Source organism: Coffea eugenioides, chromosome 2, assembly GCF_003713205.1.
Source record: "Coffea eugenioides isolate CCC68of chromosome 2, Ceug_1.0, whole genome shotgun sequence".
Classification (NCBI taxonomy): Eukaryota; Viridiplantae; Streptophyta; class Magnoliopsida; order Gentianales; family Rubiaceae; genus Coffea; species Coffea eugenioides.
The window spans coordinates 13,191,425-13,205,157 of NC_040036.1; the positions used below are offsets into that span (position 1 = coordinate 13,191,425).

Below are 13,733 nucleotides of genomic sequence, written 5' to 3' on the forward strand. Positions count from 1 at the left end.
AGAATTTTGCAGTAATATATAGAATATATTATAGATCTTTATCTTCTCATCTAAATCCTAAATTTATAATGACTCCAACTCTTAAAGAAGAAACAACTTTATTACAAGTAGATGCAGATAGACCTACAACTTATACTCCGAAAAGATTAAAATGGAATGAAATAACTATACCCAGTGAATTTGAAATTAAAAATCCACAAATAGCAAGAAATATAGAACAAACAACTGCAGAAGATATTATAGAAAAACCTGATGGTAATACTCTAATAAGATTTTCATCATTAAGAGAAAAACCTGATTCAACTTATTCTTGGCTACCAGCAAGACATTCTAATTATGAATCTACTGAAATTAATTTTCCCTTAGAAAGTACCTCAAATTTTAAATATAAAACTCCTATTCCAGAAGTTATAAATCAGACTCAATCAGAATATTCTCCAACCCATTCACAAATGAAAGGAGAAATAAATGTAATAAATAAACCATATAAAATAGATCATAAATATTTACAAGAAGATTTTGAAGATGAAGAAAATACTGAAAAAAGAATTTGGTTTTTTCAATTAGACCCCAAGTATAAAGAAAAATTGATTATAGAATGGAAAAATGAATTAGAAAAGCAAAAATTTGATTTTCCTTTTTTCACTTGGTTATCATTCTATACTTCAAAATTAGGAATAAATGATATATTTCATACACCTCAGATTAATGTTCAAACTAATTTATATAAAAAATGGAAATTAAAAGATGATCAAATAATAATATCTATACATCCTCCATTACAAGAAGTAAAATTCAACATAGGACAAGGAGACATAATAGCCTCACCTTTTAAAAAGGGTAGAGAAGCTGAATCAAGTACAAATAATAATACAATAAATTTAGAAGATATCAAAAAGATTTATCAACAAAATAATTATACAAATCAAATTCTTCATACAATATCTCAACATATGGAAGTATTAAATACAAAAATAGATACATTAAAGAGACCAGAATCTAAATTCCCTAATGATATTTCAGCACCACATTTCCAACCTAGAAAAGTTTGACAAGAGAAAAAGAACAAGAGTTAATCCAAAATATTAATAATCAAAAATTTTTTTGTAAGTTCCATTGTTTAAATAATAGTCTATGTTCATTTCAAGTTCATAGTGCATAAATTTGAATAAATAATTTACAATGGTATTCCGATCCTCCATGATTTATCAGTTTGAAAAACATAAGCATCCTTGTGTTGCTTTTTCAAAATACACATATCACACATTCTACCAAAATTTCTAATACTAGGCAGCCCACCAACCATTCTTTTACTGGCCAAAAAAATGAAATTATCAAAATTCAAATGATCAAATCGCATATATCATAACCAAGTACTGTCATCTATCATTATACTCAAATAGAAAAAATTGGCAATACTCAAATTCAATGTAAATAGGTGATTTGAAGTCATTGACACACTAGCAATCATTCCAACATTTTTATAAAAAATGGTACAAATATAATTAGAGATACGAATATTATATTTTTTCTCAAACAACTGTCTCATACTCAACAAATTATGATGCAGCCCAAGAACATAAAAAACATCAGAAATAAAATCAGTAAATCCACATCTATCATCAGGTTAATGGACATTTTTTTTTTCTTGCCAAATATTGATAAAACAGTGTTATTTTCAAATTTAATTTCACCCCGGATAGATTCATCAAATTCAATAAATAATTCTTTTTTGTCAGACATATGATTACTGCAACCCGTATCCAAACGCTACTTATTTTTATTAACCACATCAATAGCATTACAGGCTAATAATAAAGTCTCAAAATTTTTATTATCATCTTGCACTTGATTGTCAGCAATATTAGGCTGAAATTCCTTTCTACATTTTTTTTTCAAAATCTACATTCAAATTGTCTATGACCAATTTTTCACAAATATAACATTAAATTCTCTGCTCAAAATTATTCTGAAATTATTTTGATTAAAGTTATTTTCTCTACCAAAATTACCATTTCTGCCTCTATCAGGACCACCTCTAAAATTAAAATTATTACCTCTATCACATCCAGGATTTGATGTACCTCCTTTGTCTCTATTATTGTTACCACGACTACCTCTGTTATTGTAGTCACCTCTATTATTGTAGCTTGGGTTTCTCTGACTTGATTCACCTTGTTCCTTGACATCGCTGTTGCTTCTCAAATTTAATTGCGTCTGCAGTGCCTTCTCTACTGTATCTTTTTCCGGAGTATCTTCCAACTTTCCAATAATTCTTTGTTCATGTAGAATTAATAATCCATGCAAATCTTCAATACTCAAATGCTTCAAATTTTTTGTTTATTGGATAATAGCTATCACATGATCAAATTTTATGGGTGGGGTATTGAGAATTTTCTTCACAAATGTTCTGTCAGGAAAGCCATACTGAGGGGCTGCTTGGTTAGAGGGTTTGGGAATCACAAAAAGGAATGAATCCCTTATTTATTGCTTGGGTTAAGTGTATTGGAATGCAAATTTTGGAATCATTCCTACAAAATTGGACTTTTCCCATTCCTGACCAAGTTGGGAGGTTTTGTGAAATCCCACGTATGATTCCAAATCTAATTTTTTTTATTTCATCTCACTCATTGCTTCACCATCTCTCTTCTATTTTCATCACATTCTCCTATTTGCTTCCTTCTCCATATCAGACTGGCCTTTCCCTTTCCTCTCCAATCTTCTAATTTCTCTCCTACCGGTGTAGCAGGCCTCTTTTTTTCCAATCTTCCACAGCTGACGACGGCTCTGTGCTGCAAATGTGTGAGTAATTTTTGTTAGCCAAAGAATCTCATCTTGATTGGTTGCTGACGGCTCTGTGCTCTGTGCTGCAAATCTGCAGTCTTTTTTGGGAGTTGTATGGCTGCAATGAAGGAGGAGTTAAAGTGGTGGAGTATGGCTGCAAATCTTTTTGGTGGAGTTTGGCTGCAATCTGACGACGGCTCTCATCTTTTTTGGGGTTGTATGGCTGCAAATCTGAGTGTTTCTTTCTTTCTTTCTTTCTTTTTTTAAGTTGTTTAGAAACTAGATCTAATGATCTTCAAGTTACAAGTGGGGTTTACGTAAACAGATTTTGTGATCTTGAAGTCCAAGAAAAATACCGGTTGATCCATTAATGGTCACTATGAAGTTCTGCAATTCAGTTAAGAAGGATGTTCTGCAATTGGATTAAGAACAAAAATGAGAGAACAAAAAGAAATTTAAAAATGATAAAATATTCAAATTTTAATGTAATATCCATTCCTGACAAATATCTACCAAGCGCTTGTTATTGTATTGATACCTTGACCACAACCCAATCAAAACCCATACTAATTTTTTGTAAATGATTCCAATTACAATTCCGATTCCTAAACATGAACCAAGCGGCCCCTGATTGAGTTTCATCTTGTTTTTAATAGCTCACAAATGAGAAAAATAAGAAAAAATAAGATTCAATATATTCCGACTTCTCCATCGTAACAATTTCAAATTTTCTCTTCAATATCAACAAATTATTTTGCAAGACCCTTTCAATTCCTTTGTATGTTTTCTCCAATATATTTCAAACCTCGTTTGCCGTATTAGCTGTAACAATTTTTTCAAAAATTGATATGTCAATTGCCTGATGAATCCGTGGCAAAGCTAAGTTATCTTTCGCCTTATCATCCTCATTAGCATCCTGAGCAAGTGTAGATTCAATATATCGATGTAATTTACATGTCTGAAGATGAGTTATTAACTCATTCTGTGGATCCTGAGTAACTGATGATGGTTGGATATAATAATTTTGCTGATAATTTAGAGTCACCTCTATTGTTTTAGAATTTTCAGTTGACCAGTCCCAAACATCTCTTTCATCGAAGGCCATATCTCTAGTCATTATCACTTTCTCTGTCACAAGATTATACAATCTCTAGATTTGAAAAACTTCACTATAACCAATAAATATACACTTCTCTCCCTTATCATCAAGTTTTTTTCTTAATTGAATAGGAATATGGGAATAGGCAATGCACCTAAAAACTTTGAGATGCCCAATAAACGGTCTTCTACCACCCCAAATTTTTTCAAAAGTTTTTTCTGGAACATTTCTAATGGGGCACCTGTTCAACAAATAAATTGCACAGAAAATTGTCTCTGTCCAAAAAGATTTTGGCATACTTTTTAATTTTAACATACAGTTTATCATATCCATAATTGTTCTATTCTTCCTCTCCACCACTCCATTTTATTGCGGAGTGTACCTAGTAGTCAACTAATGCTATATTTCATTTTTCTTAAGAAAATAATCACAAATCAAATATTTCTGACCCCTATTTGTTCTCAAAATTTTAATCCGACAGCCGTTTTGTCTCTCAACAAAAATTTTTAAAGTGTAACAAGTATTGAATTTTTGCTTCAAAAAATTCACCAAGGCTTTTCTACTAAAATTATCAATAAAGGTACCTGTAACCACCATTAGAAGGAACTTTCATAGTGCATAAATTTGAATAAATAATTTCTAATGGCATTCCGATCCTCCATGATTTATCAGTTTGAAAAACATAAGCATCCCTGTGTTGCTTTTTTAAAATACACATATCACACATTCTACCAAAATTTCTAATACTAGGCAGCCCACCAACCATTCTTTTACTGGCCAAAAAACTCAAATTATCAAAATTCAAATGATCAAATCGCATATACCATAACCAAGTACTATCATCTATCATCATACTCAAATAGAAAAAATTGGCAGTACTCAAATTCAATGTAAATAGGTGATTTGAAGTCATTGACACCCTAGCAATCATTCCAACATTTTCATACAAAATGGTACAAATATAATTAGAGATACGAATATTATATTTTTTCTCAAACAACTGTCTCATACTCAACAAATTATGATGTAGCCCAAGAACATAGAAAATATCAGAAACAAAATCAGTAAATCCACATCTATCATCAGGTTAATGGAATTTTTTTTTTCTTGCCAAATATTGATAAAACAGTGTTATTTTCGAATTTAATTTCACCCCGGATAGATTCATCAAATTCAATAAATAATTCTTTTTTGTCAGACATATGATTACTGCAACCCGTATCCAAACACTACTTATTTTTATTAACGACATCAATAGCTTTACAGGCTAATAATAAAGTCTCAAATTTTTTATTATTATCCTGCACTTGATTGTCAGCAATATTTGGTTGAAAATTGCTTTCTACATTTTTTTTCAAATCTACATTCAAATTGTCTATGACCCAATTTTTCACAATTATAACATTAAATTCTCTGTTCAAAATTATTCTGAAATTATTTTGATTAAAATTATTTTCTCTGCCAAAATTACCATTTCTGCCTCTATCAGGACCACCTCTAAAATTAAAATTATTACCTCTATCACATCCAGGATTTGATGTACCTCCTTTGTCTCTATTATTGTTGCCACGACTCCCTCTGTTATTGTAGTTACCTCTATTATTGTAGCTTGGGTTTCTTTGATTGGATTCACCTTGTTCCTTGACATCATTGTTGCTTCTCAAATTTAATTGCGTCTGCAGTGCCTTTTCTACTGTATCTTTTTCCGGAGTATCTTCCAACTTTCCAATAATTCTTTGTCCATGTAGAATTAATAATCCATGCAAATCTTCAATACTCAAATGCTCCAAATCTTTTGTTTGTTGGATAATAGCTATCACATGATCAAATTTTATGGGTGGGGTATTGAGAATTTTCTCCACAAATGTTCTGTCAGGAAAGCCATACTGATTGAGTTTCATCTTGTTTTTAATAGCTCACAAATGAGAAAAATATGAAAAAATATGATTCAATAGATTCCGACTTCTCCTTCATAATAAGTTCAAATTTTCTCTTCAATATCATCAAATTATTTTGCAAGACCCTTTCAATTCCTTTGTATGTTTTATCCAATATATTCCAAATCTCGTTTGCCGTATTAGCCGTAACAATTTTTTCAAAAATTGATATGTCAATTGCCTGATGAATTTGTGACAAAGCTAAGTTATCTTTCGCCTTATCATCCTCATTAGCATCCTGAGCAAGTGTAGATTCAATATCCTCGATGAATTTCACCTTTATTTTGAGTGTTTAGAAAGAAAAAATAATATTAGGGTTAGGATTTGTCATACTTTAATCTACCATAGATTTGGTACCACTTTGATGGACCCAAATTAATAATCAATCACAAACCCATAGAAAAATATTCAAGGTAAACGATCAAAGAGGCAAAGGGATTTTTCTATTGATCAAACGAAACTCTGACTACACACAAAGCAAAGTACGACGGAAATTACTACTTACAAAGGGTCAAAACACAAATAGCGATGCGACTCTCGGCCATTACACACACACATATATATCATGACCGGAAGAGGGGCAGGAACGGTTGTGGCAGTTCATGGCCAAGATTTAGCCAAAAAAAATTGTACGATCCAGATTTCATCTTGTATCTCGATTTTAACATGTGTGGGACTTACAAAATTTTGTTCTAAAATTACACGTTGTTGAAAGTAAGTTACACTATGTGCAAATAAAGTTATGCTGTGGGCAAAATGCACATAAGTCATGACCTGACTACTACTAGTACTAGTACAACCTGAAATTGAACTCTACTTGGCCTCTCCATATTAACCAAACAAAATTCCTAATACTAGAAACCAATTGTACTAGCTTGGTTTAATAATTTCCTACAAGTTTTCTCAAAAACTAGTGGAACGGAAAAAGGATTGAAAAAAACAAAAAATACAAAATCAGAAGTCTTTTCCCGCGAACTTCAACTAACTTCATATGAGAGACCAAATGTCCATTCAATTCCCATGTATTGAACTGCATTAATAAACCACAAAGACAACAATCCATCTAAAAAATATCAAAAAACAGCAATAAATAAAAGTAAATGGCTGCCCATCTTCTCCCTTTTGTGGATACAAAGGGATGGCAATGGGGGCGGGTGACCGCGGGCGGCTAATGGGGAGGGGGTTGGGGCAGGGGCGGGGGCGGGGGGAATTTTTTTCCCCCCGCTTAGAAACGGGGCGAGGGGCGGGGAAGTGTACCCCCGCCCCGCCACCCGCTTTAAAAAAATAAATATATAAAATATATATGTATATAATTATATATATAATATATAATTTAATTAGTTACAAACTTATGATAATGATATTATTAGTTATATGTATTATATAATGTCTATTAATATATATAATATAATTGATATTATTAATTATACTAATAATTATATATGTGTAATAATACAAATTATTAATTGGTTATACTAAATTTACTAATACATTTATACTAAATCCCTAATTACACTTAATACAATAACATTTTTTTCTTCAAAAAAGCACAAGCACAATAATGAATTAGTGATTGTATTTGTGCCAAAAGTGAAAACTTGACTACTTTAGTTATATTTATTTCATCATATTGGATTGTATTCAAATAATTTTTATTTGATTGTTTTTATAAGTTTCAATTGTAAAATTACAATTAATAATAATTTGATGATGTGTTGATATTTTAGTACTTGATTATTTGCTAAAATTTAACCATAATAAAATTATATAACAAATTTTTATTACCCCGCAGGGGAAGAAGGACGCGGCGGGGGGAGCGAGGGACGGGGGATGCGGGGGGCAGGGGGAGTTTGTATGCAGCGGGGCGGGGGATGACATACAATTTTCTTCATCTTCTTTTTGTCTTGATACTTTCTTATGGTTATTTTTTTGGTCTTCTTTCTTGGTCAAAGGCACAATATCCACTAGCAAATGTACATTATATTTGTAAGCATGCATTAGAAAAGTCAAATTCATCATCTCAAGGACTCATAAGAGACCGACGGCATGTGGAGACCGGAGACTTTAGAGCAGGTATTGCTATCAATTTCAAGATTTTGTTTATGGCATTGGGAAAACATTCTGCTCTATTGGGTTTTTCCGCATAAAGGGGGCTCTTGGATTATTGACGTTAATAGCAGATACAGATTCAAAACCTGAGGCAAGTTTATCTTTCATTCAGTTTTGCTTATTTATTTTGTATCTGGAGAAGTTAGTAATGATATGTTGCTGTTATCTATAGAATCCCAAGTTTGCAATGAGCTGTTATATTGGTTCATCTACAAACTTGATTTTAACTAGTAAGAACCAAAGGATGAACACTTTTCTCTTATACTGTGTTCTCAATGTAGTGCCATTTCCTTGCAATTTTCTACCTTGCGGATTGTGAATTGGATTTAAGTGTTCTATTCGTTCAATTTAAAAGTACTTGAGCTTTTGTTTTTTAAATTAAAGTCTGGTTGGAATGTTGTGAAATGCGGAAAAGTTTCCCTTGTGTAATTTTAAAGAAAAATGTCATACTTTAGGTATTAAATCTTCATTATATTCAAACTTTGCTGACTTTCTTGATTTCATTATTTTGGGCTTGGGAGAGTTGGGAGGGGGTAGGCAAATTTTTCTTTGAGAAAATATTCTCAACTAGCTTATTTCTTTACAATTCTTGCATTTTCTACTACACAGATAGGTTTCCCTTTAATTCTGGTTGGTTTTGATTTTCACTTCCAATTCTGCAAGTCACATTCGAGAGGTAAGCCTTAGGAGGACTATTTTGTGAGATAAATGCTGCTCCTTGGTTTGGCCTTAATATTTTGGGCTCTGAAAACTGGACACTGTGGGTGTTAAGTGGGTTTGTATTTCTATTTTGGACTAGTTGGGTTTAGCAACTCAAGAGGGATAACTTTCATTAAGCGGAAGCCATTAAAGAAGCTTTAGGCTGAGCTTTGCTTTGATTGATTTGGTATGTTCTTGTTGACATCCATAGTCACTGTTCTCAATATATGCTTGATTGATTTCCTGAAGTTTTTTTTTGTTTTCTTGATGACAGAGCATTTACAGATTATTGAAGCTGATATAGATTGTCAGTCCTGTGAAAAAGGCAAAGGGTCTCCTGGAAATCTCCCTTGTAATTTGGTATGTGTTATTCTTGGCTTTTCTCAGAAACGGAATGGTCTAACAAATTATTTTGCATTAAAGTTGCATGTTTTACATCTGTGGCTTACATTGAAACTTATCAATGACTTGGGACTTTTTATTTACCTTCTTAGTTAAATGAGCTGCATCTAATTTGCATGTGTAGCTGCACACATCTGCACTGAACACAACCTTTTGGTGGCATCATCGTCATTTTTCTGGGAATATTTTTTTAGATGTTTTTCTTTCCAGTTTTGCAATATTTACATACTTTTGCATCTAGTTTTGCAATATGTAATACATACTTTTGCATCTCTGAAAGCTAATTTTACTCTCTTCTTTGTAATTACTTTATTTTTCTTATCTTTGTGCAATATTTTCTTATCTTTGTGCAGTGACTCCTGACTTATCAATGGAAGAGAAGTGTGGAATTGCGAATGACATCACTGAAGTAATTATTTTTCTTGTAAACCTTTGTTATTGATTGGTTATTTTCTGAAGGCAGATAAGAAAGCATGATTGTTGTTTGCTATATTTACTGTTTACAGCTCATAGGGAATACCCCAATGGTATATCTCAAGAATGTTGTGGATGGTTGTGCTGCACGTATTGCTGCCAAATTGGAGACTATGAATCCCTGCTCAAGTGTAAAAGACAGGTAAAAATGTTCCACTTATAACTGGTTCTTCTTCAGAAAAATTTTTCTCACTGTATTGTCCCGGTGGTTCCACGTCTTGTTTCCTGCATGCTGAGTATAGATGTCAATAGACCAAGTGAATGTGTTGTATCTCTCCTTACCTAAATGTAGGATCGCATACAGTATGATAAAAGATGCAGAAGAGAAGGGTCTAATTACCCCTGGCAAGGTTAGTTAAGTTTTTCCTACTCTCTTCTTTTAAGTTCACGTTTTACTTCTTGAAGACCATGAGTATAAATTTGCACTTGTATCCATCTTTATACTTTTCCACCAAAATTATATACTTTGCATGTTGGATCTTTAAAAGATGAAACAATTACTGCGGAAGATTTTTCTTTGTATTGTGTTACTGATGACAAAAAATTGGTCCTCTTTTCAAGAAAAACTACACAGGTTATGGGCCCCATTTTTGGTCGTCCAACTTCACTAAAATTTTGTACTAACGATGTACTCTTGGTTTTGGATATGGACATTTGGTGGCTGAAGACGGTCCTTCTCGAGGTGACCAGCGGTAACACTGGCATTGGTCTTGCATTCATTGCTGCAACTAGGGGCTACAAACTTATCACAGTTATGCCACACACGTATAGTCTCGAAAGAAGGATTATCCTCCTTGCTTTTGGAGCTGAGTTATACATCACCGATGCAGCAAAAGGTATTGATGGAGTTCTCAAGAAAGCCGAGGAAATAATGGAGGCAACACCAAATTGTTTTTTTCTCAAGCAATTTGAGAACCGTGCTAATCCAAAGGTACATTACATCCAGATAAAGTGCATACAGATGATCACAATATGCCACTTAGCATTTCTCAATGTGTAGATACACTACGAAACCACTGGACCAGAGATATGGAAAAACACTGAAGGGAAAGTTGACGCCCTGGTTGCAGGGATTGGAACTGGGGGTACAGTTACTGGTGCCGGAAAGTTTCTTAAGGAGAAAAATGCGGACATCAAAGTCAGATTCTTCTTCTTATTATTCTGATGCCTCTTTTGTCTATTTAATTATTCATTGTCGTCATTGTCTTGAGTAAACTATTGTTGACAGGTATATGGAATTGAACCTGCTGAAAGTGCAATACTGAGTGGAGAAAAACCGGGTGATTATAATCTAGATCTAGCCTTTCTCATCTTTTATGGTCTTTATTATGTTCAAGATTGTTTGTTCTTAGGCTTGTTTTACTGTTAGGTTAGGTGCATAATACACTCGAATAAATGACTTGGTGATAACATGTCCTTGTCGATCAAATCCTCTCTACTAAATCACATTTTTCACTCTTTTTACCTATAATTAAATATAATCTTGTTATACAATTTGTTAATTGTGAAATGTCTCATTTTGCATCTAGTTCATAACTTTTTGATTATCCTAAGGCTGCTTGACAAATATTAGTTTTATCTCAAATTAGTGTCTTGAATGTGTTTTAGAGTCCATGACTTGGATTTGAAAACTCATAAGCCCTCATGAGGTTCTCATCTCTTAAACTCAATTACAAGTATAATTGCAGACTATATATGGAAGTCGATAGTTCCCTTAAATTGAATTTTCCTTATGAGAATTGGAAAAAAATAGGCTGCAGTTTTCATATTTTTTGAGTCATGTAAAATGAGAAATTTAATCTTAGTTCTTGAGCCACTTAATAGTAGCAAGTTAATTTCATGATTGAATGTGTACGTTTCTGAGAAAAACCTTTAGTGATACCATATTTCATATTCAGCTAGTTTTGAATTGTTTTCTACTGTCATTTTTGTTGTTCTGGAAGTAGGATTCAGAAACATTTTGATTTTTCTGCTACTCTGGCTTTATTTTCAAGTAGGTCTGGTTAAAAGCTTATATTGATTTGATGGCTATGGCCTCGAGCTGTTCAAGCATATGAGTGTATGTCTCTCATATTCAACTAAATTTTTGACTGGTAATGATCATATCACCCAGAACACAGAATAGATAAAGGGAGGGCAACCTTAACTTTGTGCTGCATCTTTTTCTTACACACCTGATTGATCTTGGATCTAACTTGGAACAGTTTTTTATTCTTAACGTCCTGTTACTTGATCCTCGATAAAGAGTCGGTTTAATATGCATAAAATCATTAATGGATGTCTAGAGTACTAATAAAGGCTACTCAAGCACCTAGTGAAAAGCTTTTTGTTTCACTATCTCTTCTTCCTATGATATGTGCCTGTTGATCTTTCTACATTTCAGTCATCACTTCTTCAAGTGCTTCCTTTTGTTGTGTTGTAATCACACAATATAAGTGTTCTGTTTTGATGAATTGATGTTTACCTTTTTTATTGGTAATGCTGCTTTATCCTACTTTTCATTCTTTTTGGTTCTGATAATATTGTAAATAACAATTGTTGATTTGCAATGAGTCTAATGAAGCTCTTATCCTATTTTTGAGATAACTCATGTTTTCCAGTTACAAATTTGTTGTATTGATCTGAAAGGTCCTCATAAAATTCAAGGAATTGGTGCTGGCTTCATCCCTCCAGTTTTAGACATCAATATACTTGATGAAGTTATTCAAGTAAGTAATTTGTATCTTTTTGTATCTCATGTTCGTGAAAGAAAATTATGCATGAAAGTGAAATAGAATCATGCATGAAATTTTATTTACTATATCCTTTCATCCATTTGTATTTTTGTCACAAAAGCACATTATACTTGCACTTTAGGAAGAAAAAGAAATGTGCATAAAACAGTCTAATGAAGCTGGATAATAAAGAGAAGACTTCCTTATCCAGTTCTTGCTTTTTTATTCTAATGTATATCCTTGGTTCTGACCGTCATGATGACATTGTCTACTAGATTGAACAAGTAGCATCGCTGCTAAGTGTATAAAGATCTAGGATTCCTCCTTGATTGATTAAGCTGCTCTGTCTACTAATACATCTAACCTAGGATTATTTCCTTGATACATAATAACAATGAGACACCAGAAGAAACTTTGTATGTTAATATCTTGCACAGGTCATTGTATTTATATATTTATGGGCACTCTATTCTCTTCATAATTTCTTGGATGTTCTACCTGGATTTAATGGTGGACTCCGCTATGTTAGCAAATTAAATCTGTATTATGAAAGTTAAATAGAATACTCGGCATCTGGTGTGTTGTAGATAATGCTGTGGACAAATTTTTTTTTATTTGAATCAAAATTGCACTAAATCGGCATAAATAGAACCATATTTTTAATGGAAGATAAAGTGCCAAGAGATGGTTAATCCACATTCTTTTCTTTTTCCATATTTTAATGAGAGTAGAGTGTAGAAAATGCTTTAGAAGTCATTATAAGTCTTTTCGTACAAATTCTCCTTGTTCACTATTTTTTGGTCTTTTAGGCTCATTAAATGGTTGTTTAGCAGAAATTAGAGTTTTTTCAAATTGATTCTTGATATTTTATGCACTAATGTAGTAAAATTTGGATGTTCTAGTGCTATATATGGAAAACAAGGATAAAATATCTGAAGATTGTGCTTAAAGAAAGCTTTTGAGGCATGTCTATAATGCATTGGCCTCAAGTATGTACTATTCTGTGTAGTTAATCTGCTCAAATGATTCTCCTTACAGTTTACCTTGTTTTGGAGTCCATCAAATGCATTTTTAAGTATTTATTTTGGACTCATGAAACTGGTTGAATGACTGTGGTATCCAGAATGGCTTTGAGGAGTCATACCTTTGATCAAGTTCCTGGTTCATCCAGAATGAGTGTGGAAATCCCCCAATATCTGCTATCTTTTGTACATTGAAAAAGTTAGATTATATAGTTAGTTCCTTTTGAGTTCAACATTTACCTAGACATTCGGCCCTTCTGACAAGATTCCTTGTCAGCTTTTGCTTTAAACTTTTGGTGCCATAGAATGAGAATATATGCTCAAATTCTGTTTGCTTTTCTGGTTTTTCTTTTACTATTTACATATATTGGGACCTTGAAGGATCATACATCAGTTCATCAAGTCTTGCTTATTTTTATCATGTATAATCAGGTTATATAACAGTTGATGTTCTCCAGCAGCATTTATTCTCACTTGGTAGCACATGCTATAA

At 32.7% G+C, this 13,733-nt stretch overlaps 1 protein-coding gene across 1 annotated transcript; it reads left to right on the forward strand.

Annotated features, from left to right (window-relative positions):
* The first annotated feature begins 7,831 nt into the window (after window positions 1-7,831).
* LOC113756850 (cysteine synthase-like) lies at window positions 7,832-12,278 on the forward strand. Its single transcript, XM_027300349.1, has 9 exons — window positions 7,832-7,893; window positions 8,903-8,988; window positions 9,384-9,439; window positions 9,537-9,646; window positions 9,797-9,854; window positions 10,172-10,435; window positions 10,505-10,642; window positions 10,733-10,784; window positions 12,133-12,278. The coding sequence occupies exons 3-9, from the start codon at window positions 9,401-9,403 to the stop codon at window positions 12,276-12,278; spliced, it is 807 nt and encodes a 268-aa protein (XP_027156150.1). The 5' UTR covers window positions 7,832-7,893; window positions 8,903-8,988; window positions 9,384-9,400.
* The last annotated feature ends 1,455 nt before the right edge of the window (window positions 12,279-13,733 follow it).